The sequence below is a fragment of the Trichomycterus rosablanca genome, chromosome 8 (assembly GCF_030014385.1).
Source record: "Trichomycterus rosablanca isolate fTriRos1 chromosome 8, fTriRos1.hap1, whole genome shotgun sequence".
Lineage (NCBI taxonomy): Eukaryota > Metazoa > Chordata > Actinopteri > Siluriformes > Trichomycteridae > Trichomycterus > Trichomycterus rosablanca.
Window position 1 is genome coordinate 7111571 of NC_085995.1, and position 25888 is coordinate 7137458.

At 39.2% G+C, this 25888-nt stretch overlaps 1 protein-coding gene across 2 annotated transcripts in view; it reads left to right on the forward strand.

Annotated features, from left to right (window-relative positions):
* tenm2a (teneurin transmembrane protein 2a) overlaps positions 1–25888 on the forward strand; it is a 403035-nt gene that overhangs the window by 287933 nt on the left and 89214 nt on the right. For both annotated transcript variants that reach the window (XM_063000418.1, XM_063000419.1), the window contains one exon: positions 25290–25528. In XM_063000418.1, the coding sequence (XP_062856488.1) occupies positions 25290–25528 (239 nt within the window). The remainder of the gene's footprint in view (positions 1–25289; positions 25529–25888) is intronic.

Here is a 25888-nt window from a genome sequence, read left to right on the forward strand (position 1 = left end):
GGCCTTTATTGTAATGAGGCAGGTTGCTTCTCGCCACTGAGGTGCCAGGTGTAGCCCCGTACCTGCAGGTTTAACGAATTAACCCGATATACTGTATGCTTAACTAAGGGAGAAGCTGCACGGTGGCTAAAGAGCCACAAACCAAAAAGGGAAAGGGTTGCCTAAATAATGGAAATTAGCAGAAGATTTTACTCATCCCGTAGCAGATATAGTCGGCAAAATCCAATTGAAAGCGGCCACTTCGGTAAAATTCTCTAGCACAGCAGAGCTGACTTCTCGAACTTGTGGGTTCGAATCTCAGCTCTGCAGGCTGGGCGCATGTAGGAAGGGATTCCTCATGACTGATGCAATTATGACCTCTGCTGGTTGATTACTGGCACCTTCACAGAGTCGAGGGATAATGTGATCAGGTCGTGACTCTCCATGTGCAAAGTTGATCCACATATGAATCTCGTGCAGGTGAAAAGATGCAGTCGGCTACTGCACACATGTCGAGGGGGCGTGTGTCAGTAACAGCTCTCCTCAGTCATAGTGAAAGTCAGCATCAGTAGATAGGAAGCGTAATGCAATAGGGTCATTGGATATGATTAGACTGGTGGAAAAATGGAGAAAAAAGAAAACAGTCACTTTACTTTCTGATGCTGCCGTCCTCATATGTGGGGGCCATTCATAAGAGGACAGTCATGTCGCTTCTGAAGGGCATGGTTCTGTAACTCGTGCCCCCTGCTGGTCTCTGCTATTTTGCTTAGTGGCATTTGCAGGAGCATGTGCTTGGTTTCACATATACAGTACACACACACTGGTATTTTGTTCGGTCAGTTGTTACTTCTGATTCAGTTTAAATGATTCATTCTTTACTGTTGTTTGAATAATCTGTGAAGGAGGTGGACAAAACAACAGAAACACTACATTAAAAGGAGTTTAACATATAATACAGACATGTTGCATTGGATGAATTGCTATTAAACAGCATGTATCAGCTGTAAAATGCTCTAACAGTGTGAGAGTTAAACAAAATAAAGCAACCAGCGGAGTGCATATTATAACTGAACATGTTCATGAACTGAACTTATTGTGGTTTAATACACAGTCGCTTGATCAGGCTGTAGACGGAGCCAAAAGAACACTGCTTAGCTGGCAAGCTGGAGGGCTGTGTCTCAACCCGCACACAAAATCCTCAAAAGCCTTAAAATAGTAGCCTCGCCATTGGTTGAAATCTAATTTAGCACATTATATATTTAATATATGAGATGGAATTTGGAACACAGCCGCTCTCTTCAGCTCTGTATGCAGTGTAATGCAGTGAGTTTGATGCTGATATATTATGTGTAAGTGATGCTCCTGATCCATTTCATTAGTTTTATATATCTGTTCTCAGCCTATGGCGAATCTAGCGGCTGTAGCAGCCTCGGTAACCACCTCCCCCCTCGTGTCTACGTATAGTGAAGACACAATGTTTCTGTTTTTTTTAGGATGGTAATGCTCTTCTATACACAGATCAGCCATACCATTAAAACCACCTCCTTGTTTCTACACTCACTGTCCATTTTATCAGCTCCACTGACCATATAGAAGCACTTTGTAGTTCTACAATTACTGACTGTAGTCCATCTGTTTCTCTACATGCTTTGTTAGCCCCCTTTAATGCTGTTCTTTAATGGTCAGGACCCCCACAGGACCACCACAGAGTAGGTATTATTTGGGTGGTGGATCATTCTCAGCACTGCAGTGACACTGACATGGTGGTGGTGTGTTAGTGTGTGTTGTGCTGGTATGAGTGGATCAGACACAGCAGCACTGATGGATTTTTAAACAACTCACTGTCACTGCTGGACTGAGATTAGTCCACCAATCAAAAACAAAGCATGCAGAGAAACAGAAAAACTACAGTCAGTAATTGTAGAACTACAAAGTGCTTCTATATGGTCAGTGGAGCTGATAAAATGGACAGTGAGTGTAGAAACAAGGAGGTGGTTTTAATGTTATAGCTGATCAGTGTATATTGCTTCATTCATTCAAAAGTTGTTCAATCGTTGTTGATAGGCTTGTCAGCTGCCAGTTTAATACGATTACAACCAGTCATAGCCACCAGAAGGAAGATGGAGGTATAGGACTGAGTAAGCTATTAGCTTTACTTGATAACTAGCTACTATGCTGCAAATAAACAGAAACTTTCATAATGAACTTTCAAACACAGTTTAAGAAATAGGCATGTTATGCTGGCCTTTTTAAACCAGCCACAAATGACTTGAAAACTCTTAATTGTGTTTTTCCTTCTTAAGCTAAACATGTCACTATTATGCCGAGGGCTTGTTTTTGTTTATGCAACCCCATTTTCAGCACAAGACTGGGGGGCGTTTATTGATGATGCAAGCAGGATGTAATTTTCTCACATTGTGGGCCTGTTGTGTTCAAGAATCTTTATCATATAATCAGATTAGAAGACTTTTTATAGTCTCTGTACATTAGGAGTATTTATTATTGTAGATATGCTAATCATAGTAATCATATTTTAAACATTATAATGATTTGGCTTGGTCTGCTAATTAAACATACTGAATCGCCGTCTATTAATGCTGTTTAATAAGTTTAGCTAATTGGCTGACGTTGGATATCTGTGTGGATGCTGGTGCGTTAAATCAAGCTCTTGATTTATATGTTTTAATGTAATGGTTCTTTATTGTTGTAGCACATCACTGAAACAATGATGTAAACATTTTAAGGAATATAGACTTTTAAAGGAATGGTCAAAACATTCAGTCAGCAACTGAACTGAACAAATGCAATGAAAAATTTTATTTACGGTAGTTTGAGACATGTCAAACTATTTTATAGTGTGTTTCACAAAGTAGAGGTCTGATTTAAGGTATCATACCCTTGCATTCTCTCAGCGCTATATCTTGAACCTGCCTACCCATACTTTATACCAGCTTTGTTCATCTCATGTCCTGCAGGTGCCATTTGTTACGACTTCGCCATTTGTTACACACACTCCAAGTGACTGCAGGCATTATGAGGTTTGTAGGAGGCCTAGAAGGACAAAAACTATGTAAACAGATCATTTAAGAAAAGAGAATGGGAATGCAGGACTATACTACAGTGCAGTACAGTGTAGATCTTCCTTAGCTTGGCACATTTACAGTTGATTTATTGATTGATTGATATGTGAATTGATTGATCAATCAATCCCTGAAGTGTTACAGCAGCAATTCACAAACATCACAAGTATCACACAAAACACGCCAATGTAGTGCAATAAAATAAAAATTTAAATGGAATGTAATGAAACCTAATGCAAAAATAAGATATAAAAACCGAATAAATATAAAAAATATTAGAATATAAGAACATACACTGATCAGCCATAACATTAAAACCACCTCCTTGTTTCTACACATATTGTCCATTTTATCAGCTTCACTTACCATATAGAAGCACTTTGTAGTTCTACAATTACTGACTGTAGTCCGTCTGTTTCTCGGCATGCTTTGTTAGCCCCCTTTCATGCTGTTCTTCAATGGTCAGGACCCCCACAGGACCACCAGAGAGTAGGTATTATTTAGGTGGTGGATCATTCTCAGCACTGCAGTGACACTGACATGGTGGTGGTGTGTTAGTGTGTGTTGTGCTGGTGAGTGGATAAGACACAGCAGCGCTGTTGGAGTTTTTAAACACCTCACTGTCACTGCTGGGCTGAGAATAGTCCACCATCCAATAACATAAAACCAACAGCGCCCCGTGGGCAGCGTCCTGTGACCACTGATGAAGGTCTAGAAGATGACCAACTCAAACAGCAGCAATAGATGAGTGATCGTCTCTGACTTTACATCTACAAGGTGGACCAACTAGGTAGGAGTGTCTAATAGAGTGGACAGTGAGTGGACACAGTATTTAAAAACTCCAGCAGCGCTGCTGTGTCTGATCCACTCATACCAGCACAACACACACTAACACACCACCACCATGTCAGTGTCACTGCAGTGCTGAGAATCATCCACCACCTAAATAATACCTGCTCTGTGGTGGTCCTGTGGGGGTCCTGACCATTGGAGGACAGGGTGCAAGCAGGCTAAAAAAGTATGTAGAGAAACAGATGGACTACAGTCAGTAATTGTAGAACTACAAAGTGCTTCTATATGGTAAGTGGAGCTGATAAAATGGACAGTGAGTGTAGAAACAAGGAGGTTGTTTTAATGTTATGGCTGAGTAGTGTATTTCTTATGAATGCTTTCTAAGATCATTTACTATACACTTTAAAGTTATTTTCCTTTGATATTACTGTAAATAATTGTGATACATGGACAATGATTAGCAAGCAGCACAGTAGCAAGGTTCATAATCTTGTTACCTTAAAGCTCCAAGTTCCCAGGTTGTAGCCGCTTCTATAGTACACTAAGTAAATGTGCTTTTCTATGTTATGGACTGTGATTGACACCCTGTGTAATTATTTAAGCCATTCAGCCAGACATTATTAATTATTTCCAATATATAATAAAGCTCAAAGTGTCAGCCACTAATGAGTCTGACATCCTTACAATAACTAAGCCAACTATTATGCAAATATAAAGTTTGATTCCTTTGGTCAGACAACTAGCGCACAGCCAACATCAAACACATCACGTCATGCAGTACGTTAGCATGTTGGATTTGAAAAGATACCACATATGTCAGAGTGGGGGGTTAGATGAGCAGAAGCCCTATGAAGGACTGGCAGCCTGTTGATGAGAATGTATGTAATAAATAATGATGAATGAGTGTGACTGAAATGCTCAGAATATGTTGGAGTGTTTCTGAGAAAGGTTCAAGGATCATTGAGTGAGCACGTATGTGGTATTTTAAAGTCTATCTCTCCACCTAACGTGTAAGGAAATGAAAATCAGTGGAACCGACGTGACTTCTTAGCTCTCGTTGATGTTTAAAAAACTTGGCCCGCTGTGTGTTGTGAATGAGGTTTAAAGTCATTTCATTGTGTAAAGTGATCGATAATACTGGCCCAGATTGTAGATGTGACAGACATAACAACACAATACAAGCACCGGGGGTTTCTTATTTATATTTGCAGCATAACGTTCATCACCGTTCCCTTCGGATATGAAACCCATCAAATTAAGATGACAACGGGTTTTATCAGATTTAAAGGAGAAGTGAAGAGATGGGTGCTGAGCCTGTAGTTTTTATTAGTGCTATTGCTAACATGATGCTGTAGATGCCAAGCTTGTCTTCACTGCGTGTATTTAGAATTGTGTCTTTGACTTTATTGCATCGTCTTCAGCTGAAATCCATATTTCCAGTCTCTGGTGTCTTTGACGTGACTCAATATAAACTAAATTGTCCACACTAAATAAAAGCTGCCTACAAGTACCATCCTATAATAAACATTGTTAAGGAAGCAGGCTGTGTAACTGAATCCTCTGTCTGCCGAGACATGACACTGTTGTCCCTAACAGTCTTTTTAAAGCTCCAAATGGCGGTCAACAGCCCAAAAAACTCTTACCCTTCTTCCTGCACCCCCTTGCCAGCGAGCAGCCCCTTTCTCTCAGCAGCTTTTAATTGGGGTTCTATTAGCGCAGATGGACCACCTGTAACACATACACATACACTGATCAGCCATAACATTATAACCACCTCCTTGTTTCTACACTCACTGTCCATTTTATCAGCTCTACTTACCATATAGAAGCACTTTGTAGTTCTACACTTACTTACTATAGTCCATCTGTTTTTAGCCTTCAGTTTTTAAATACCATGTCCACTCACTGTCCACTCTATTAGACACTCCTACCTAGTTGGTCCACCTTGTAGATGTAAAGTCAGAGACGATCGCTCATCTATTGCTGCTGTTTAAGTTGGTCATCTTCTAGACCTTCATCAGTGGTCACAGGACACTGCCCATGGGGCACTGTTGGCTGGATGTTTTTGATTGGTGGACTATTCTCAGTCCAGCAGTGACAGTGAGGTGTTTAAAAACTCCATTAGCACTGCTGTGTCTTATCCACTCATACCAGCACAACACACACTAACACACCACCACCATGTCAGTGTCACCGCAGTGCTGAGAATGATCCACCACCCAAATAATACCTGCTTCCTGACCATTGAAGACCAGCATGAAAGGGGGCTAACAAAGCATGCAGAGAAACAGATGGACTACAGTCAGTAATTGTAGAACTACAAAGTGCTTCTATATGGTAAGTGGAGCTGATAAAATGGACAGTGAGTGTAGAAACAAGGAGGTGGTTTTAATGTTATGGCTGATCAGTGTATATAGACTCACCCTCCCACCCATAATTCACCAGCTCATTTAGACCATGTTCTAATTCGTTAGCTGCAACACTCATTACATTGTAGTGATGGTGGTCATGCATGGATGATCCAGTGGACTTATCTGTGGTGCCCATCCAGAATCTTGCTGGGACTGCCCAGCATGGCACATTTAGCCTTAAAGAGTTCAGTTCATAAGTTTAGAACTGACCAATCAAATCAGATTCCTTCAGAAAACATATTGAAATTTGACATGTTGTGGTGCACACATTCAAGAAAGAACAATGTGGAAATAATAGCTAATTTGTAAGCTAACATTAACCAAACTTGCTAATTCAATCCGGTTAATTCGAATAATGAATAATTTAAAGTTAGCACTACATTTGCAACGTCACATTAGTTTTCACATTAGCGACATCATTAGGACAGAAATACTTGCTTTCTGACTCGATTGCTTTTATAACAGCTCTCCATGCATATTTTATTTTTGTATGAAGCGGTGCTTCTCAACTTTTTAATCAGATGGGCTGCCATGGGCCATAGAAGTCTTGTGCATATTTTTTTGGGTCATAAAAGAAAACTGGAATACTTGAAGTATCTACAAAGAAAACGTTTCAGCTCCTCTCAGACAGTGATCCAAGATCTGCATGTATCACAGACTCTATAGCTGGACGTCAACCACAATTTCTGCTTCATCATCATGTCTCTTATTTATAATTTATCAAAGATATTTAAATAGTCATCCAATAATAAATATTTCAAGAATTAAATATATATATATATAAACTTGCTTGACTCTTTGGTTCCCACAAGAATGTCAGTAGTGTATCAGCAAAACTTTAACATTAGTACCATGGTAAAATAAAATTATTTAAGACAAAACTGCCTGGTGCTCTGGTGGTACAGCAGTCGCTAACCCACCACTGTTGAGATCCAGGTTGGAATCTCAGCAGTGCTATCAGCTGGCCAGGTGTTTATACATGATTGGCTATGTCTGATAAAGGGGGGATGGCCGATGATCTGTGATGGATTGTCACCATGTCCAGGATATTCCTGCCTAGCACCATGTGTTTCCCAGTGAAACTAGATCCACTGCAACCATGACCAGGTTAATGCGATTGATAAAAATAAAAGAAAATGAAAAAAAAAACTGGGTACAACTTTGGGTAGGGACAAAAATGTAATTATAATTAAAGGTGAAGTTTTTAAGACACTGACACTGTTCACATGTAAGCAAGCTTGACATCACAATGTGCTTAGAGGCTACCAATGCAGTTTTATTTATTTATTTATTAGGATTTTACACACTTTGGTTACATTCATGACAGGTTACACACGATTCAACAGTTCACAAGTTTAAACAGTTGTCAAAGCTGTTCCAACAGCTTGTAATCATGATGACCTATTTTTTGGTGTGATAGTTTTGGTTCCTAGTTAACTGTAGACAGTGACAAGGAATCAGATCATCTTGCTGTGTGTATACGTTCAAAACAGTATACATGTCCTTTTCAAGCGTATGTAAACTTTTAACCTTTCCTGTAGTTGCTATCTGAACATGACCATAAATAGATGTATAGATGTCTCTAATACAAACATGTTTCCAGAGCTTAAACTGGTATATTAGCATCATAACAGATGAATGCACTCAGGGTGATCTACAGTGTTAATTGTAACACAGTTGCTTGAATGTCACACCTACTTGCTTGACAGATCTGGATGTTCATTTATTTAAGTGAAGCACCAGTCCTCGTCCTCCACTAAATTTAATAGGTCTTTTATTTCTGGATCCACCAGCAGCCAAGAGGGTCAAACCTTCCCTCTCACCTGCAGAAAACTGGAATGGTAGCTAGAGAGAAATCCCCATTTGGGCAAACAGGACAGCCAGTGGTCGACTGGAGGGGAATTAAATGAAAAACTCAAGAGCCACCAAGGTCCTTACAGACCTGTTAAAATAAAGTCTCTCTCTGCTTCTCACTCACTCACCTACCCACTCACTCACTTACTCACTTACCCACTTACTTACTCATTCACTTACTCACTCACTCATTCACTTACTCACTTACTCACTCACTCACTCACTTATTCACTCACTCAAATACTCACTTACTCACCTACCCAATCACTCACTCACTTACTCACTCACTCACCTACCCACTCACTCACTTACTCACTTACCCACTTACTTACTCACTCACTCATTCACTTACTCACTCACTCATTCACTTACTCACTCACTCATTCACTTACTCACTTACCCACTTACTCACTCACTCACTCACTCACCCACTTATTCACTCACTCAAATACTCACTCACTCACCTACCCAATCACTCTCTTACTTACTCACTCACTCACCTACCCACTCACTCACTTACCCACTTACTTACTCATTCACTTACTCACTCACCTACCCACTCACGCATTTACTTACTTACTCACTCACTCACTTACTCATTCACTTACTCACTCATTCACTTACTCACTCACTCACCTACCCACTCACGCATTTACTCACTTACTCACTCACTCACTTACTCACTCACTCACTCACTCACTCACATACTCACTCACACATTTACTCACTCACCTACCCACTTTTTTACTTACTCACTTAATTACTCACTCACACACATTTACTCACTCTCACCACTCACTCACCCACTTACTCACTCACTCACCCACTCACTCACCTACCCACTCACTCACTCACTTAATTACTCACTCACTCACTCACTCACTTACTCACACATATTTACTCACTCTCACCCAGTCACTAACCTAACCACTCCCTCACTTACTCACTTATTACTCACTCACTTACTCACTCACTCACTCACTTACTCACTCACTCACTCACTTACCCACTCACCTAGTCACTTACTTATTAGCTCACTGACTTATTTACTTACTCACTCACTTACTTATTAGCTTACTTACCCACTCACTCACTTACTTATTAGCTTACTTACCCACTCATTCACTTACTCACTCACTCATTAGCTCACTTACTCATTTACTTACTCACTCACTTACTTATTAGCTTACTTACCCACTCATTTACTTACTCACTCACTCATTAGCTCACTTATTTACCTACTCACTTACCCACTCACTCACTCACTCACTTATTAGCTCACTTACTCACTCACATTTAGTTTATTTTTTCTGGATTGATCATATTTAGTCAATATCAGCTCAAAGACTCAAATGCATCTCAGAGAAACAAAAATAAATATGTATCTGTGATGTGAACAATGGAAAGTGGAGAGGGGGCTAAAACAGAACCTGGATTCAGGAACCCTAGATCTTCACATTGGTGCTTTGCATAAACTGGTGAGCGAGTGCTGCATGTAGGACCGTGGCCTTTGTGGGCAATTACATAAAGCAAATACGTGACATTTACAGGAGAGAGATTTATTCTGCAGGTTGAGGTCTGCTTCTGAGTTAATGAAAAAGTGTGTTTAAAAAAGACATATTAATTGCAAATGTCACCTGATCACCATGTGAGCGAATCCCGATATAGAAGCGTGTCTGCGTAGGTGTGCAGTGCTGTATTTAAACGCTTTTCAAAAATCAGGGCCTGTATTCATTAAGCACCTTAATCTTACACAGATTGAGAATAATGCTCTTAAAGTGTTCTTACGACTGAAGGATCACAGCTGAGCGTAAGACCTGGTAGTTACATATCCAGACGTGTTTTGCTTTCTCTCAGTGAGCTGTAGGATTAATATTTCTGAATATAATGTTTTTACCATTATGCTGTAACTAACCAAGCATTTAGTTTTTGTGCTGATTTTCTGTCTAGGTTTTGTTTCTGTGCCATGCTATCAGAATTTGTGCTTGTGTAAGATGGTTTTTAAAAAAGTCCAAAATGAAATGTATTTTAAATAGCCACAGATATTTATTTATACTTCTGGTGTTTTATATTCTATACAGTAAATGTATATTTTAATGTTTCTTTTTATACTTTTTTCTTTGTTTCTTTCTTTCACACAGGAGTTTTATTAACTGAAAAATTGCTTTATTTCTTTTTTTAATAAACAGTATATTAATGGATCAAATAAGTAAATGGATAAACACAATATGCAGATTATTTTTTCCCTTATTTTATGCTGCTCCTGTATTCAGGGCCCATCACAGCAGATCATTCTGATCCACCTGATTTGACAAATTTTTTATGGTGGATGCTTTCCCACCCCAGGCATAGTGTAGAAACCAGACCAACCGATAGCACAGCTAAGATTTAAACCCTGAATCTTGGTAGTAGTGTGCTAGCATGTTTTACTGTTTTACTAAACAAGTGCACTAAACACAGTATCCACATAATGTGAGGGGTAACAAGAAAAATGTGTTTAAGTGTATTTTTAAAGCTTTGACAAAGCTTTTATTAAACTGTGTATACGGTCACAGACCAAGAGGTGTATTTTAAACACACCAGCAATCAAAAGGTGCTATTCTGCCACTAAAATACGCTAGCACACCAGAGCTGGGTTTTCGAATACATCGTATCGAAACTCAGCTCTGGTGGCTGCGTGAACAACGATTGGCTGTTGTTCACAGGGTTAGGGGCAAGCTGGATTTATTTTGTCTATTTTATTCGTTCAGAATAATAATTTATTCATAATCATTTTATTATAAATCGCATTATTCATTTAATTAATCATTTGTATAATCTATAATTGTACTATAAATTACATTATTTATTTAATTAATGAATTATATAATCTATCGTTTTCATAATTACTGTTGTTTCAGCACTAAGGCTCAAGAACTTGTTAAATCGGTTAATGTTAAGCGGTTTTAACAATACAACGTAGCAGTAATAACTTCCCATAATAAGATTTTTTTTAGCAAGACAGTAGAAAGAAAAATGCGACAGAGAGAAAGAGAGAGAGAGAGAGAGTCTGAAAAGCGAGCAGGGGAAAAAAATCAGTTTGCAATGGCATAAATGACTAAAGATGGCTGAGGCCATGCAGCGCTGCAACGGCTGATTTCCAATCGCCGACTGAAGCCTCTTCACCAGCTGATGCCAGTTTCAATTCCACTCTCATTTCTGTACACAGCGCGCTTCGCTATCCTTCTCCGCTCATACTTACACACACACACTCACACATACATACACACTCGAATATAAGACCTCTGAGAGGGTCGCGCCACTGCAATTTAGGCAGCGCTGAAAAACGCATTCACATGCATAGCACAGATGATACTTTCAGAGATGTGTATGCTGGTTATACTCCGGCTCACTGTGTGTGTGTGTGTGTGTGTGTGGGGATGGGGGGGGGGGGGTGTTGGGGGTGAAGTTTAAGTATGAGGGTTTTTTTCTCAATCCTTCAGAATTTATATGAGCTATAGGATGATTTTTTTTTACATGAATGAAATACATAAATACATAGAACTTTGTGATGGTAACCTTTTGATCCCATTATATATTTAATGCCAATAGCAGCATTATGATACAATAGTTAACACCTTTAATAATGATTTTTATTTTCTTTTTTTTCATGTTTTGAAATCGCTTTATCCTGGTCAGGGTTGCCGTGGGTCCAGCTTTCCCAAAGCTTAGGGGGGTGCTATATAAGGACAGCATAAGTAAAGCAACGTAGGGCTTCATGTTAAAGTTTTATTACCTAGCATTATTTATAGCAATGTCAAAACATGACATTCAGCAATAATAAACAATACGTAATGTTTAGATTATTATTTTTAGAAATAATGTGAATATTTTCATCATACATTAGTATGCAGGTATAATTCTTCTTTTCATTCCACAATAACTACATATAACGACTTCGTATCTATTATTTTATTAGCATGTTAAGTTTGTTCATTCTTCTAACAGTAAAGATTTGCTACTGAATAATTCTGGTCATGATTCGATTGTTGATTAACAGTTAACCGTTGACTAATGATAATTGAGTAGCAGTTAACATTGTGCATTTGCGGCATTTAGCAGACGCTTTTATCCAAAGCGACTTACTTGCTCAGGGGCCAACAGTAGTAACCTGGAGGTGGTGGGGCTTGAACCAGCAGCCTTCTGAATACTAGTCAGTACCTTAACCACTGACCTACCACTTCTCCTAAGCTACCATTTTAAAGAGTGTGGTAAAATTTGCGTCCCTACCTGTGATAGATTAGTCCAGGCTGTATTGTTGGCTTGCGCCCCGTGTTTTTGGCTGGTGTTGGACTCACTTTAACTTTAACCAGGATAAAGCATTAAGTAAAAATAAATGAATATATGACTTGTGTCATGTACAATGCATGATAAGAGATGTATTAATATAAGTCAGATAGTTTAGTTATCTTCAGTAGTAATTCTAAAGCCTTGCAAGGCAGAAATACACCCTGTATGTTGCTCCATCCCTGCATTTATATCTAAGGGGAATCTACATGTCCATTTACAGCATTTAGCAGATACGTTTATCTAAGGCTTATACTTATGACTGTATACAGTCCAAGCATTTGAGCGTTAAGGGCTGTCATGGGCCAAACAATGACAAACTGACAGATGTGGGGCTTGAACCAGTGACTTTCCAATTACTAGTCCAGTACATTACCACTGCGCTACTACAGGAATCTACACCGGACACTCATAGACACTGTAAGAATGTGGCACTCTCCATACAGAGAGTAATCTGAGGTTTGAATTCAATCCTGGTCCCCAAGACAATGTTCATTACCAACATTGTGCTGAGTGTAACTGTTGTTAAGCCATTAAACTAAAATGTATTATAAGTTTGTTTAAAGTAACTGCTCTTTTATGATTATTGTCATTTTTAGTACATTGAACTGTATTAGAATAATAGTGTGTGCTAATCCCACACATTACAGATGTACTGGAAAGAGGATGGAAAAAATGAGTATTACTTTTATGATCATGAGTTAAAATGAAAGCACTTGACCTGATTCCACTGTAATTGAGTTTTGGTTTGGTCTATGCATGTGCAAAGATGAAGAGGCAGATAAAGGGGATGATGTATGATTTTGTGCTCTTTTTTTATAATGTTATAATTATTTATAATAAATCTCTAAATGCAGCGTTCATCTGCATTCACAAGACGACTCTTTTGGTCATATCTCACTTTCACTCTGTGTTTCAGCCCTCATCAGCCAATGCCAAGGTATCTGTGTGGGGCACATTTACATTCTCCACTATACCTCAAGGCCAATTTGTTGTCTTAATGGGAACCAATAAGAATACGGAAGCCCTGAGCCTGTAGTGGAGCGAAGATTTATGGGCCATCTCCCTCCTCATTCGGCGCACAGATTGAATACTGGGTACGATGTACAAACCAGCCAGAGCCGTTGTAATTAGAAAACATTTCAGAGACCTTTGTTTGGGTATTTAGAGAGTCAGCGGCTGTGGATTGTGGATTGCTTTGGCTCTAGGCAGCCGCACGTTTACAGAAAGAGGGCACTGAGATGAGATTACCGAGAAAAAATGCATTCAAATGAGCCGGGTGAGCAGATGTTTTTGACAGTATTTGGGATTTAGGATGGAAGTTTGGGCTGTGCAAAGCTCTGTGGCTTTGCTAAAGTTTAAATAGCCCCCGATGGTGCCAACACTTCATCCTCACGACATTCTACAACTGGTACATCACTCACTACCCAATTACTGTTGTTGCCATCTCTGCCAGATGTGGGAAATATGCTGCATTTACTTTATTTGTTTGACTTAAGTTTATTTTAAATAAGTTTTTGCTTTAAAGGTCATTTGGGATTGGACGTGTGTTTAACAATTAACACATCTTTGGTTAATAATAATAATTATTATAATAATAATAATGATAACAATAATAATTAATAATAATAACAATAATAATAATAATAATAATTATAATAATAATAAACAAAACAGTAATAAATAATAATAATAGTAAATAATAATAATAATAAATAATAACAAAAAATAATAAATAATAATAATTATAGTAAATAATAATAATAAATAATAACAATAATAATACATAATAATAATACATAATAATAATAATAACATATTTTTTAATTTCTTTATTTCAGTTGCCTCTTCTGTCAAATGCCATATTTTTAATGTGTATTATTATTATTATTATTATTATATGTTTATTATTTAAACATTTATTTAAAAGTGAGCTTTAAATTTGTTGGTTCATGTCCATGATAAAGTTTTTAATTAAACAAGCATGTCATCTAGCATAAACAATATTCTCACAGTAGACCACTTCTTATTTGCAACACCCGCATAGTTTAGTTGTTTGGATAACAGTGCTGTTACTTGATTACCATTTTTAACTGCTTTAGCCACCGTTGCTCTTCACTTATAATAAACATTTTACACACTCAGCATGTTTTACCCAGGCAGGGTGTTGATAATGAAATTAGTTTCTCATTATGAGGGGAGAAAGCAGTGCTATGGAAGCCAGCACAGGAGAGCCAGACTGTAGAATGAGAAGGAAATCAGTGCAAAGAAAGAGAAAACCGTATGTGGTAAATAAGTAAACAAGCCCGGGTTTGACACTGGGTGGATGTTTGGTGATGAGGAGTCACCTATGTCACAGCTAATGAGCGGCAGGAGACGTTAGGAAAGCTGCATTATTTAACGGCTCTTGATTAGTTTTGCACGTACATGTGGACACACAGTCATGCACGTCCACATGCACACACGTACAGAGCACATTTGTCCAGCTTAGACAGGTCATTAATCAGCCTGCTCAGAGATACGATAGAATGACCTCACCTACATCTCTATTAGTGTCTGGAGACCCAGGGTGCTAGAGAGAGAGATGTCGAGAGAGCAGGAGAGAGAAAGCTGTCACACCAAGTCTCTTCTCTCTTTACATTTACTACTCCCATATGAATCTTCCCTCTAGCATAATTCCTTTTTTTGCAGCTCCCCTGGGTTTTTAAAAACTGCAAAACTGCCTGTGTCTCGCCACTGACCTCCACCTCCCCTTGCGCAGTCAGCGATCTTTTTTTTTTCCCTCAAACCTGTCTTTCACTACCTCTCCTAGCTGGACGGCATTTATTCCTATTCCGTCCTCTCTTCTGGTCTCATCTTTCCATCCTTCTCACCCTCCCTTTCTCTCCCCCCGGTCGCAGATCAGTTGCTGTGTTAGCATAGATATTATGAAAAATTGCATAAGAAAATACTACAAGTAAATGAAAGAACAATGCGATTAGCAAAGTTATTAAACAAAATGTGATGGAAAAAGAAGAAAAGGAGCAATTATATGCAAAAGTTTGATACCTCGTCTCACTGGTTGTCCCTCAGGCAATGACAGGATGCTACATTCTGGCTGCAATTTCACTCCTCCAAAATGTGTGGAAGTTCATCACTGCCACTACACTCACAGGAAGCTCACGGGAGATGCTGCATTCTTATTATCATATGCGGTAGAGTGCAAAAGTTTGCGTTGCCCCAGAACAAATGAAAAAAAAGACAAAAGAAATTTCAAACGAGGCGTTTATGGTGTTAGATCCTGTTACTGTTCTGACACTGCCTTGAGTTACAAGCATGATTGAACATGTGTTAGATGTTCTGTAACTGTATCTGTGTATGTTTGTTTATCCTTTGCCTTTCATCCAATGTCTTCCAACCCATCTGTGTACATCTGAGCATCTTTTACCTTCTCTAGGTTCTAATTCTTCACTTACCTGTTCTCAATTCATCTACCATAGGCTTTGTCTTGGGCTTGCTGTCTTTTTTTGGCAAACTAAAACACCACGTAAAATGGAGCTTGACTTTAAAGCAACTTCACAATAACCAGCATCTATTATTTATTTATTAGGATTGTAACGTCATGTTTTACACACTTTGGTTACATTCATGACAGGACAGGTAATTACTGGTTACACAAGATTCATCAGTTCAAGTCTTTAACATCAGGGGCAGCACCGTGGCTAAGTGGGTAACACTGTCGCCTCACAGCAAGAAGGTCCTGGGTTCGAACCCCAGGTGGGTCGGTCCAGGTCCTTTCTGTGTGGAGTTTGCATGTTCTCCCTGTCTGCGTGGGTTTACTCCGGGAACTCCGGTTTCCTCCCACAATCCAAAGACATGCAAGTGAGGTGAATCGGAGACACTAAATTGTTCATGACTGTGTTCGATATATAACCTTGTGAAGGGATGAACCTTGTGTAATGAGTAACTACCGTTCCTGTCATGAATGTAACCAAAAGTGTAAAACATCACGTTAAAATCCTAATAAACAAACAAACTTTAACATCAAACACAGTCATGAACAATTTAGTATCTCCAATTCAACACAAATGCGGATTTGTCTCATATGCACACTTTGATGACGTGTTACCACTCTGCTCAAGTAAAGCGCTGAACAAAGTTGAGTTTAAGGGAAACATTGAGTTTAAGGGTACAGATTTCTTGGCGAAGGGCATTGAGTTTTAAAGATTTTGAGTTTAGGGGATGTTGAGGTGGTACCACTGTAAATATTGTTTACATCAGAATATGCAGCAATATTTCAGTTCTAGACAGATCATAATAACAATAAAGGCTGCAAACTGGGCTCCCCACTATAAATACTTTACAAGATTTTCTTTATGAGCTCAGTGGGCTGGGGTTAAGGGAGTGTAATGTTTATTTCTGTCTAAGGCTCAATAAAATAGTTTGAGTAAGCAATCTATCATTTCTTTCGATTAAATATTGATATATGTGACTGATTTACAGCTAGTGAATCGTAACACTAAAGCTTTGTTATTCATAAATATTGACTCAGCTCCATTTCATGAAAATTATGTTTGTAATTAAATGTTAGAGCGGGCTGGTAGGACTGTGTTTAATTTTATATGAATTTTCAAAAAATTAAAAATTCAGTCCAAAGTTCATTATTGTGAGTCTAAGAAAGTGCAATTTGCTCAGCATTTCTTGGTCACTATTAATTGAACCAATACTAGCCACATTTAAGCAAATGTGATTGGATGTCCGAAATCCTCCAAGACTGGGTAGCTGTTGAATGAGGCTGGCTTTTTTTAAAGAGAAGCTTGTGTTAGCTCTCAGTCTCCAAGATTGATAGCTGTCGTGATAGGTCATCTCTGTTAGAGGTGATTTGCAGTGACATGAGGAGATTCCATTACCAGCTTACCTTTGTGGGCTTTATTCTATAAGAAGCAGCCGGCCACTTCACATGTCAAAGGTGGTGGGTGTTAAGCCCTCCTCAGCCAGCATGAAAGCAGTGCGAGTGGCAAAGGATTTAAATAGGAAAGTATTGGAAAAAAACTATGCAACAAGAAAAAAAAATCAAGGCCGGGTTATATTATGGTAAAGGCTGGGATCCGATTATCTAACATCTGAGACACCTGAAAAATCGAGGACACATGTCATCACATTTGGCTAAAGTTAGCTGGCCTCAATCTGTAAATCCTAGTGACTAGCAATAAATGAGAGGCCAGAAACCAGTAAATAACACTTTGGGTGGGGTAAGGTAAAATTTTGTTTGTTTATTAGGATTTTAACGTCATGTTTTACACTTTGGTTACATTCATGACAGGAACGGTAGTTACTCATTACACAAGGTTCATCAGTTCACAAGCTTATATCGAACACAGTCATGGACAACTTAGTATCTCCAATTCACCTCACTTGCACGTCTTTGGACTGTGGGAGGAAACCGGAGCACCCGGAGGAAACCCACACAGACACAGGAAGAACATGCAGACTCCACACAGAAAGGACCCAGACCGCCCCACCTGGGGATCGAACCCAGGACCTTCTTGCTGTGAGGCGACAGTGCTACCCACTTAGCCACCGTGCCTCCCGGTAAGGTAAAAAAGCTCTGTTAGTGTAATCATTGTTTAGGTGTAAGTAATAAAGTGTTTACTGAATATAGATGCAGCAGATCATGGTAACTGTTTTACATTAGTGTTTGTTTTTCTTTTTTTCAGTGGAGTGAGAGTGGGGTGGGTCACTTATTTTTCCTGCTGCCAAAATGTTTCGGCTGCTTTTTTAATATTAAAATTAAGACAAATTTCTCTGCATGTACTATGGTAATTTTCTCTACTCTTGGTAGGATTTATCTTTTTTGCCATGCAGGGATTTACTGTGCCAAGTTGTAAAATAATCAGTTTGGATTGTGTGAGCGGACCTTACACTTTACTGGTGTAGAGTCGAGGCAGAGCTTGCATTTTCAGTATATGGTGCGAACAGAATGAAAGAAAGCCCGCTGTAAGCAAATACGGGAAAGTGTAAACGTAAGCATAGTGATATTTCAGTACAAATCTGAGCATCTATTATTATTTGCTACTGAGCAACAATCTAAATAATATGTATCCAGGCTGTAGTGATGTTTATGGGTCTATGCTGAATCATTATAATTAGAGCTGAGTCTAATTGGCCATGTAAATCACATCCCAACACCACACACATGCACCAGCCTGACAAAGACATTGTCCTGCATTTTTTCTTTGCAATTTGTTTTATCTTTTAACTAACCTGAAGGCAATATAATGTTGTTATAGCTTAGACTAATTACGTAAACATTTTTCAATCTCATACATGGCAATATTAACCTCCCGCACTCATTGTAGCTTCAGTTCCGGTCTGTGTAAAGCATTTTGGTTACATTGTTACTGGTGTATTAATATCCATTATTATCCAGTTCTTAGTTAATAATTAAGTATTGATTGTAATGATTATATTGATTATATAACTGTACTGCATAGACATGACTCATAAAGCCTATGAGTGTAGGCATTACATTGAGTATTGAGAAGCAGGTTCAGAAATAAGTCTCGTGAATTTTTAACATCCCAGACAAACTGCATGGTATTAAGGACAACAGTGTGAGAAGATAGTGATATGATTTTGCTCTCAAGTTTAAATTTCAGCTGTGCTATCCATTGGCCGGGTGCCCACACAGACAACGGGTTCCTTATTGCTGCTGCAGTTGTGGTCTTTGCTGGCTGGTCAAGAGAGTAGTGTGAGATTCTGTCTCTAGTAGGTGAAAAGAAGCGGTCGGTGACTGCATGCATGTCAGAAAGGGCACGTGATAGTCTGCGGCTCTCCTCAGTCTGGACAGGGATCTGTAGCAGTGGAGGAAGTTACAGTTGGTTATGACAATATAAAAAATTATATTTTTCTTTTTCCCCTTTTATTCTTTTTGTATTAGAGATTTTATAAACTACTGATACTGAATGCAAGAGACACAGTAGCTGATTTTAATTATTTAAGCCAAATTGTAATTGGAAGATCGATTTTTATTGTTCATTAGATGGCATAAATCAAAATCTCCTTTTTTCTTTCTCTCTCCCTCTCTTTTTCTCTCTTTCTCCGTCCCCTGTCCCAGCTGGTGTTGACATGTCTTCCCACACTCCTCCCAAACAATGCTCGACATAAATCACTGTCAATTAGCGACACTGGCAGAAATCAAGCTCTCTAATTTAATTTCACAATTACGACACCTAGTCAACAGTCTCACTTCCTTCTGCAAATGGAAATTAAATGAACTTCACAGACAGACATTGAACTAATGGAATAAGTGTCACACACTAGATTGCACACGTACACACAGACCTGGTGTAGACCCCACCCACCCTAAAATCACCTTAATTAATCTTTTGTCATCGCCCCTGTCAGCGGCTAAACGTGCGAGCACAACCCCGCGTACTGGCTAGAGAAAACGCTGGCATTTTCAGGATGACTTGCTCAACCTTGCGAGTGGCGACTGAGTATCTGCTAAGTCACCGCGGTGACAGAGAACGGCGCCCTCCAGGAAACAGCCTGGTATTTTTGGACAGGAACCTTTACGCTCTGTCCATCATACTGCCCCTAGGTGCAAGACTGATTCCGGCTTGCCTCCTGCTGCCTGTTGAGGCGTTTTCACTTTGGCTAACAGGCCTCCTGACAGGGACAGAACGAGAGAGGGAGTGAGGGAACAAGAAACAGAAAAGAATGATAAAAAAGGGAGAAGAGGATTGAAGATGTATGGCACCACACTGTCAATTATAGTGAGAAGTAAAGAAGATCAGTTGAATTGGAGCTCAAGCGCTAGCTTTTTCCTTCTGTGACCCAGACTTCCAGCTCACAGCACCTCAAACACACGATTACCATTTTCCCCGCGACTCTCTCTGTGTATGCATGCATGATCAGTTACGCCTGAGGTGGCACAGATTTCTCACAGCAGTGAGAAACAGCTTTGTTATGTAAAGCCACCGTGTGGAATCTTCCACGGACTTGCCTTTATTATTCCTACTGCATTATTACCATTTATTACCATTCATTATTGCAGATCATTCCTTTCTGAATAAAAGACAAAAGCGCCATCATCCTTTCCTTTTACTTTTATATTTTTCTTCTCCCTGAAGCATTTAATTCATCCCGTGTATCACTGAAGCGTATGTGTGTCTGCAGAGCTGCAGGTGGGCAGGTGCAGCCAGAGATAATGGCTAAGACCACCTGACTGATCTGCTCCTAAAGCTCAGACCCCGCGGCCACAGATGGAAGGATCTGGTTCATCCCTTACACTGATGGGGTAGGATGGGTAGGGATGAGCGGGAGTGCGCATCTCCTGCTGCATCAGGTTTAGGAATATTGGAAGCCATCTTGTGGAAGAATGCTATTAAGGGTTAGAATGGCATGGTGTGCCGGTGTCTGAGCCGTAGAGGCCAGGACAGGCAGGACAAACCTTTTAGGCAAGCACTCAGAATGCAGAAAAGCTTTCAACCCCTCACTTCAGTTCCCATCCAAGTCTCTAATCGAGGCCGAGGCCTAATGAAACCGACGCACCCAGTGACCCGCGTGTGGGTGATTGCTACAGATAATATATTTAGACTGGCTTTCTTCGCTGCTCTTTTCCCCAGGCACCAGCGTCGGATCTTGCATGAAAGAGCCTTCATTTGCCGAGGTGGACGCATGGAGTGTTGCTCAGAGTGCTGTAATTAATAGCTAAATGATTTTTAGAAGGTCCATCTATGATGTAATGTAGCATGGAGGATGCTTAGGAGTTTGTATCTTAACCCTTTTTAGTCCTTACCCTACAGGACTTTTATTTATAAATATTAATGCACCTGCAGTTATGGCCTTTTTTTGGTATAAGCATCTTAAAAAAATAAATTATGTGTTACTGCAAAAGACTTACAGAATGACCTGATGAAGGCTGGGACAAATGGCCAGACTTTACTACACATGCCACTCTTGACCATGACGTACAGGAATGGTTAAGTGGAATACACCAAATAGAATTTGGATAGGCCTGCAGAGTGTATGTAGCAATTTAAGTATATAAGAATATTTCATTCTGGGATTCTGAACTCTTTGAGATCGAGTCTCAGCTCTGCTACCGGTCAGCTGGGCACAGTTGGCAGCACAATTGGCCACTAAAGTCTGCCGAATGGGAAAAGACCAGAAAAAGGGGGTGGGGTCTTCAGCACTGTCTAAGGACCCTTGTTAGTAGCCTGAGATGCCTGTACTGAAGTGGACTAACTCTGAAATCAGTGCGTGACTCTCTATGTGCAAGACTGACCTGGATCATTTGAAGTGTGAGCAAATAAGAAGGGGTTTGTGGATTGCGTACGCGCCAGAGGGTGCGTGTGTCAGGCAAGTATACCCTCCTCAGATGCGATGGGGTCTCCAGCATCTTGGCTATGCTAGATTGGTAGGAAAAAGGGAGAAATGCATAAATAAAATAGCAGTGTAGTCTGTTAAAAAGAAAACAGCATCTAGACAAGAACATGTTTTTTGTAACAGTTGTCAGTGGGTTTAGTTTTGTGTCCACCAGACAAACATTCTGCATTGCTAATAGAAACCAATAATACCCATCTCTACCTTTTTTAGTGCTAAAACATTTGTTTTTCAAACACGTGCTCTCATTTTCATTTGCACCAACTCAGCAATATATCAGATTTTTTTGTATATTTTATTTAGTAATCTGTGTAGCTGCCAGCAACCTGCAAACCAAGATAAAACACTCAAGCATCCAGACATGCTCATTGAACACTCATGAATAAATTCTAATCAACATAAAAAAAATCTCACTCACATTGAAACTATATGAGTAATATGTCATGATCATCCAATTTTCCTTTAACTGTTGTTTCTGAATCTCAGAGCCTTTTCTTTAACCAGACGTTTCTACTTAGGGCTGTGTGATTTATTAAATGTTTAAAATCTGCACATTCTGCAAAAATGCTCTGCTTGCTTTTGAGAACTACAGGCAGGAAAATAATCACTGTAATATCATACAATGTTTTAAGGTCTGTGAAGGGTTACTGGGACTGTAGCGGCGCTTGGGTGAGCAGAAACAGTGAAATGTTTTATGGAAGGCAGTCTTAATCTCTCGGTTCCCATTGTATGATGTGGAATCCTGTTGAGGTTTTAGGAGTTTATGTTTATTCGTTCAAGCACTTTGAGTAAAACTCGTTTACACCTGCGTGTCAAACAGCTGTAGAGAGCATGAATGTGTTTGATGGATTTAAGTGCAGTATATGGAAACAGAAGACGTCAGTGATGGATGTGTTTGTAGCAGTAAATAGACGTCTTCAAATGCTCTTTAAGTGTAAAGCGTATCTCGTTATAGCTTGCAAGAGAGGGATTTTGTAATGAATGTAATTTCCTGAGTGTTCATCCTCAGAGATGAAGCTGTGCAGGCAGTGGTAGGACAAATACATTCCTTTACTATGATTAGTATTGAATGTATTGCTCTTGAACTGAAGTGTTTATGGTTTTGTGGTATATTAGTAAAATAATTGAAGTAAAAGTAAAAATCTAGTAAAACTAAAGCTAAGGGGCGGCACATGGGCACAGTTTGTAGAGTGGATGTGGATGTTGCACAACATCATGGTTGCTCAAAGCCTTGGATGTTTTGTTAGTTCTCTTTTTGTCTGCCTGGGTTCCTTTTGTTTATGTCCCTGAGTGTATTTTTGTGGACTTTTTCTTTTTCCTACTTGTCTTCTATTTATGAAATGTCCTGAATTGTATATGACTAATGCCTGTGATTGGTGAACAATGATTTCATCTTAGTGGAAGGCATAACACACTGCCCCATCGCTTCTTTGTCTCACCTGTTTTATGCTTGTCTTTTTTTTTATAGTATTTTATGTAAATGTTTATGTGACAATCAGTTATTTGTGTCATATCTCTTAATTCTTACTAGAAATACACCACAGACAGGGGGGGCTAAATACATGGTGGATGACTTATTAATGTTTTGGTACTGGTGTCCCAAAAACAATCATACAATTAATTGACCACTTCAGATTGGCCCTGTTTGTGTCTTCTATTTAGGTAATGTCTCAAAAGTCATATAGCTAATGCCTGTGACTAGTGGACCAACAATGACTCTTAATGGAAGGCATAATACACATCGCTTCTTTGTATCTCATTTCTGCTTGTCTTTTTTATATATTTGAAACCTTGTGTTTTTCCACTGATTTGATGACTCGATGACTGTTTTTTACTTTATTGTTTGCAGCAGTCTATGTACTAGAATGTCATGTCAAAACATCAGTCATATATTGTCAGTTGTAATTTAAAAAATATGAGCAAAAATTAAGTACGGCTATTTTAGTATTTTGTATAAGTGTTCTTATATTGTATCTGACAATCAGTTATTTGCATCAGAGCTCTAAATTCTCACTAGAAATACACCACAGACAGGGGGGCTAAAGATGTGGTTAATATATTAATGTTTTGGTGTCCCAAAACAATCATACAGTACATTTACCACTTCAAATTGGCCCTATTTGTGTCTTCTATTTAGGTTATGTCCCAAAAGTCAAATAGCTAATGCCTGTGATTGGTGGACTAACAATGAATCTATTTTAGTGGAAGGCATAATACACTTCTACATAATACACATCGCTTCTTTGTCTCTTATTTCTGCTTATTTCTAGTTTTTTTTTTAAACCATGTATTTATTCCTCTACTGATTTGATTACTCAATTGATTTCATTTTCACTTTTTTGTTTACCAGCTTAGTTTTTGCAGCAGTATATGCACTAGAACGCCAAAACATCAGTCATATATTGACAGTTGTAATTTTAGTATTTAAAAAAAGTATTTATCTGACAATAATTTTTGCATTATATCCCTAAATTCCCAGAAATACACAATAACTGGGGTCTGGGGTCCCAAAAACAAGTATACGATAAATTTTCCTCTTTAAAATTGGCCGTATGTGTGGATAAGAAAGTATAAATAAATGTGTGAATTTATGCCACCCATCAATAGATAGTTATTTACCTGCATGGTACCTAGTCTTCTGTGGAGCCAGACCCATTATGACCCTGACCAGGATTAGGCTGAGGATGAGTCTTTTTTGTTTAGTGAGAGCCACTGAATAGAGGGGGTAATTTTGTCTGCATTCCACCAAAAAAATAGCCTTGTACCTTTACCTCTTGGAGGCCAACAGATTCGATTTGTCTTTATTCATGTACCTCTTGTTTTCAGTTTCATTGCTGTTAAACTGTATAATGTACAAAGACAAACAGAATAAGGACATTATCAGAATGTTTTTATATCCGATCAGATCTGTTCTGACTGAATTTCATAGCAGCTTTTTAACACTGCACCACAAGCAGAGCAAAATTAGTTACAACCCATGTGCAATTGTCATGATGAGCTACAACTTGAGTAAATTGACCGCTTATGCCAAATACAATGCTAGCACCGATTGAGTCGACACAAAGGCACAAGTGTATGAGTGTACATATGTGTGTGTGTGTGTGCTGGTCCACCGAGGGACCCTTACACAGCACAAACTCTCAATAATTTAGAATGCTCTGCTCCACACATGTCCAACAGTAGTCGTGATGCACTGCAGCCTCATTGCCATATGCCCACACGGCTCACGGAAAAGCTTAGGACACAGTATCCTTCACCAATTGCACCCCTGCAGCCCCCACCCTTCATACACACAATAAAGAGGACTACTCTCAAGAGACAGTTTGAAACCAGGGATTGATTTGACCTCAGACTCGGCCTATCTTTTACTGTGTCCTCTATCGCCACTACTCCTCACCTCATCACAGAGACTATAAATATTTTTACTCTGTAAAATGGAAAAGTTAACCTTCTCTCTCTTCCACTCTGTCTCCAACAGGCACTTCCTTTTCAAGACATCATCGGGGACCACACCACTTTTCAGCAGCTCTTCTCCAGGATACCCTCTGACTTCTGGCACAGTGTACTCACCTCCACCCAGGCTCCTACCCAGGAACACGTTTTCCCGAAGCGCCTTTAAGCTGAAAAAGCCCTCTAAGTATTGCAGCTGGAAATGTGCGGCTGTGACAGCCATCGCTGCCGCCACCGTACTGGCCATCCTGCTGTCCTACTTCATTGGTAAATATAGACAAATATTTTATGCAACATTTAACATTCATCATTCTATTAAAGCCATTAGAGCCTCACAAAAAACATTATTGTTTTTTTCACATCTATTTCTTAACAGCTGTTGTTTCATATCACTGCAGTGTGATGAAAATCGTAACAGTTATCATGATTTGTATAATGTCCAGTTTATTCTGAACATGCTGTTATTCTGAAGGCAGTTATGTTACTACAGCCAATACATATGTGACAGAGACAAATTCATATGTAATCTGTCATTATTTTATTAGTTCTAGCCAGGTGATGTGTATGCAAGCCTAATCTCTAATCACATACCTCCGCCAACCCCTATTTCACAACATGACGGGATAA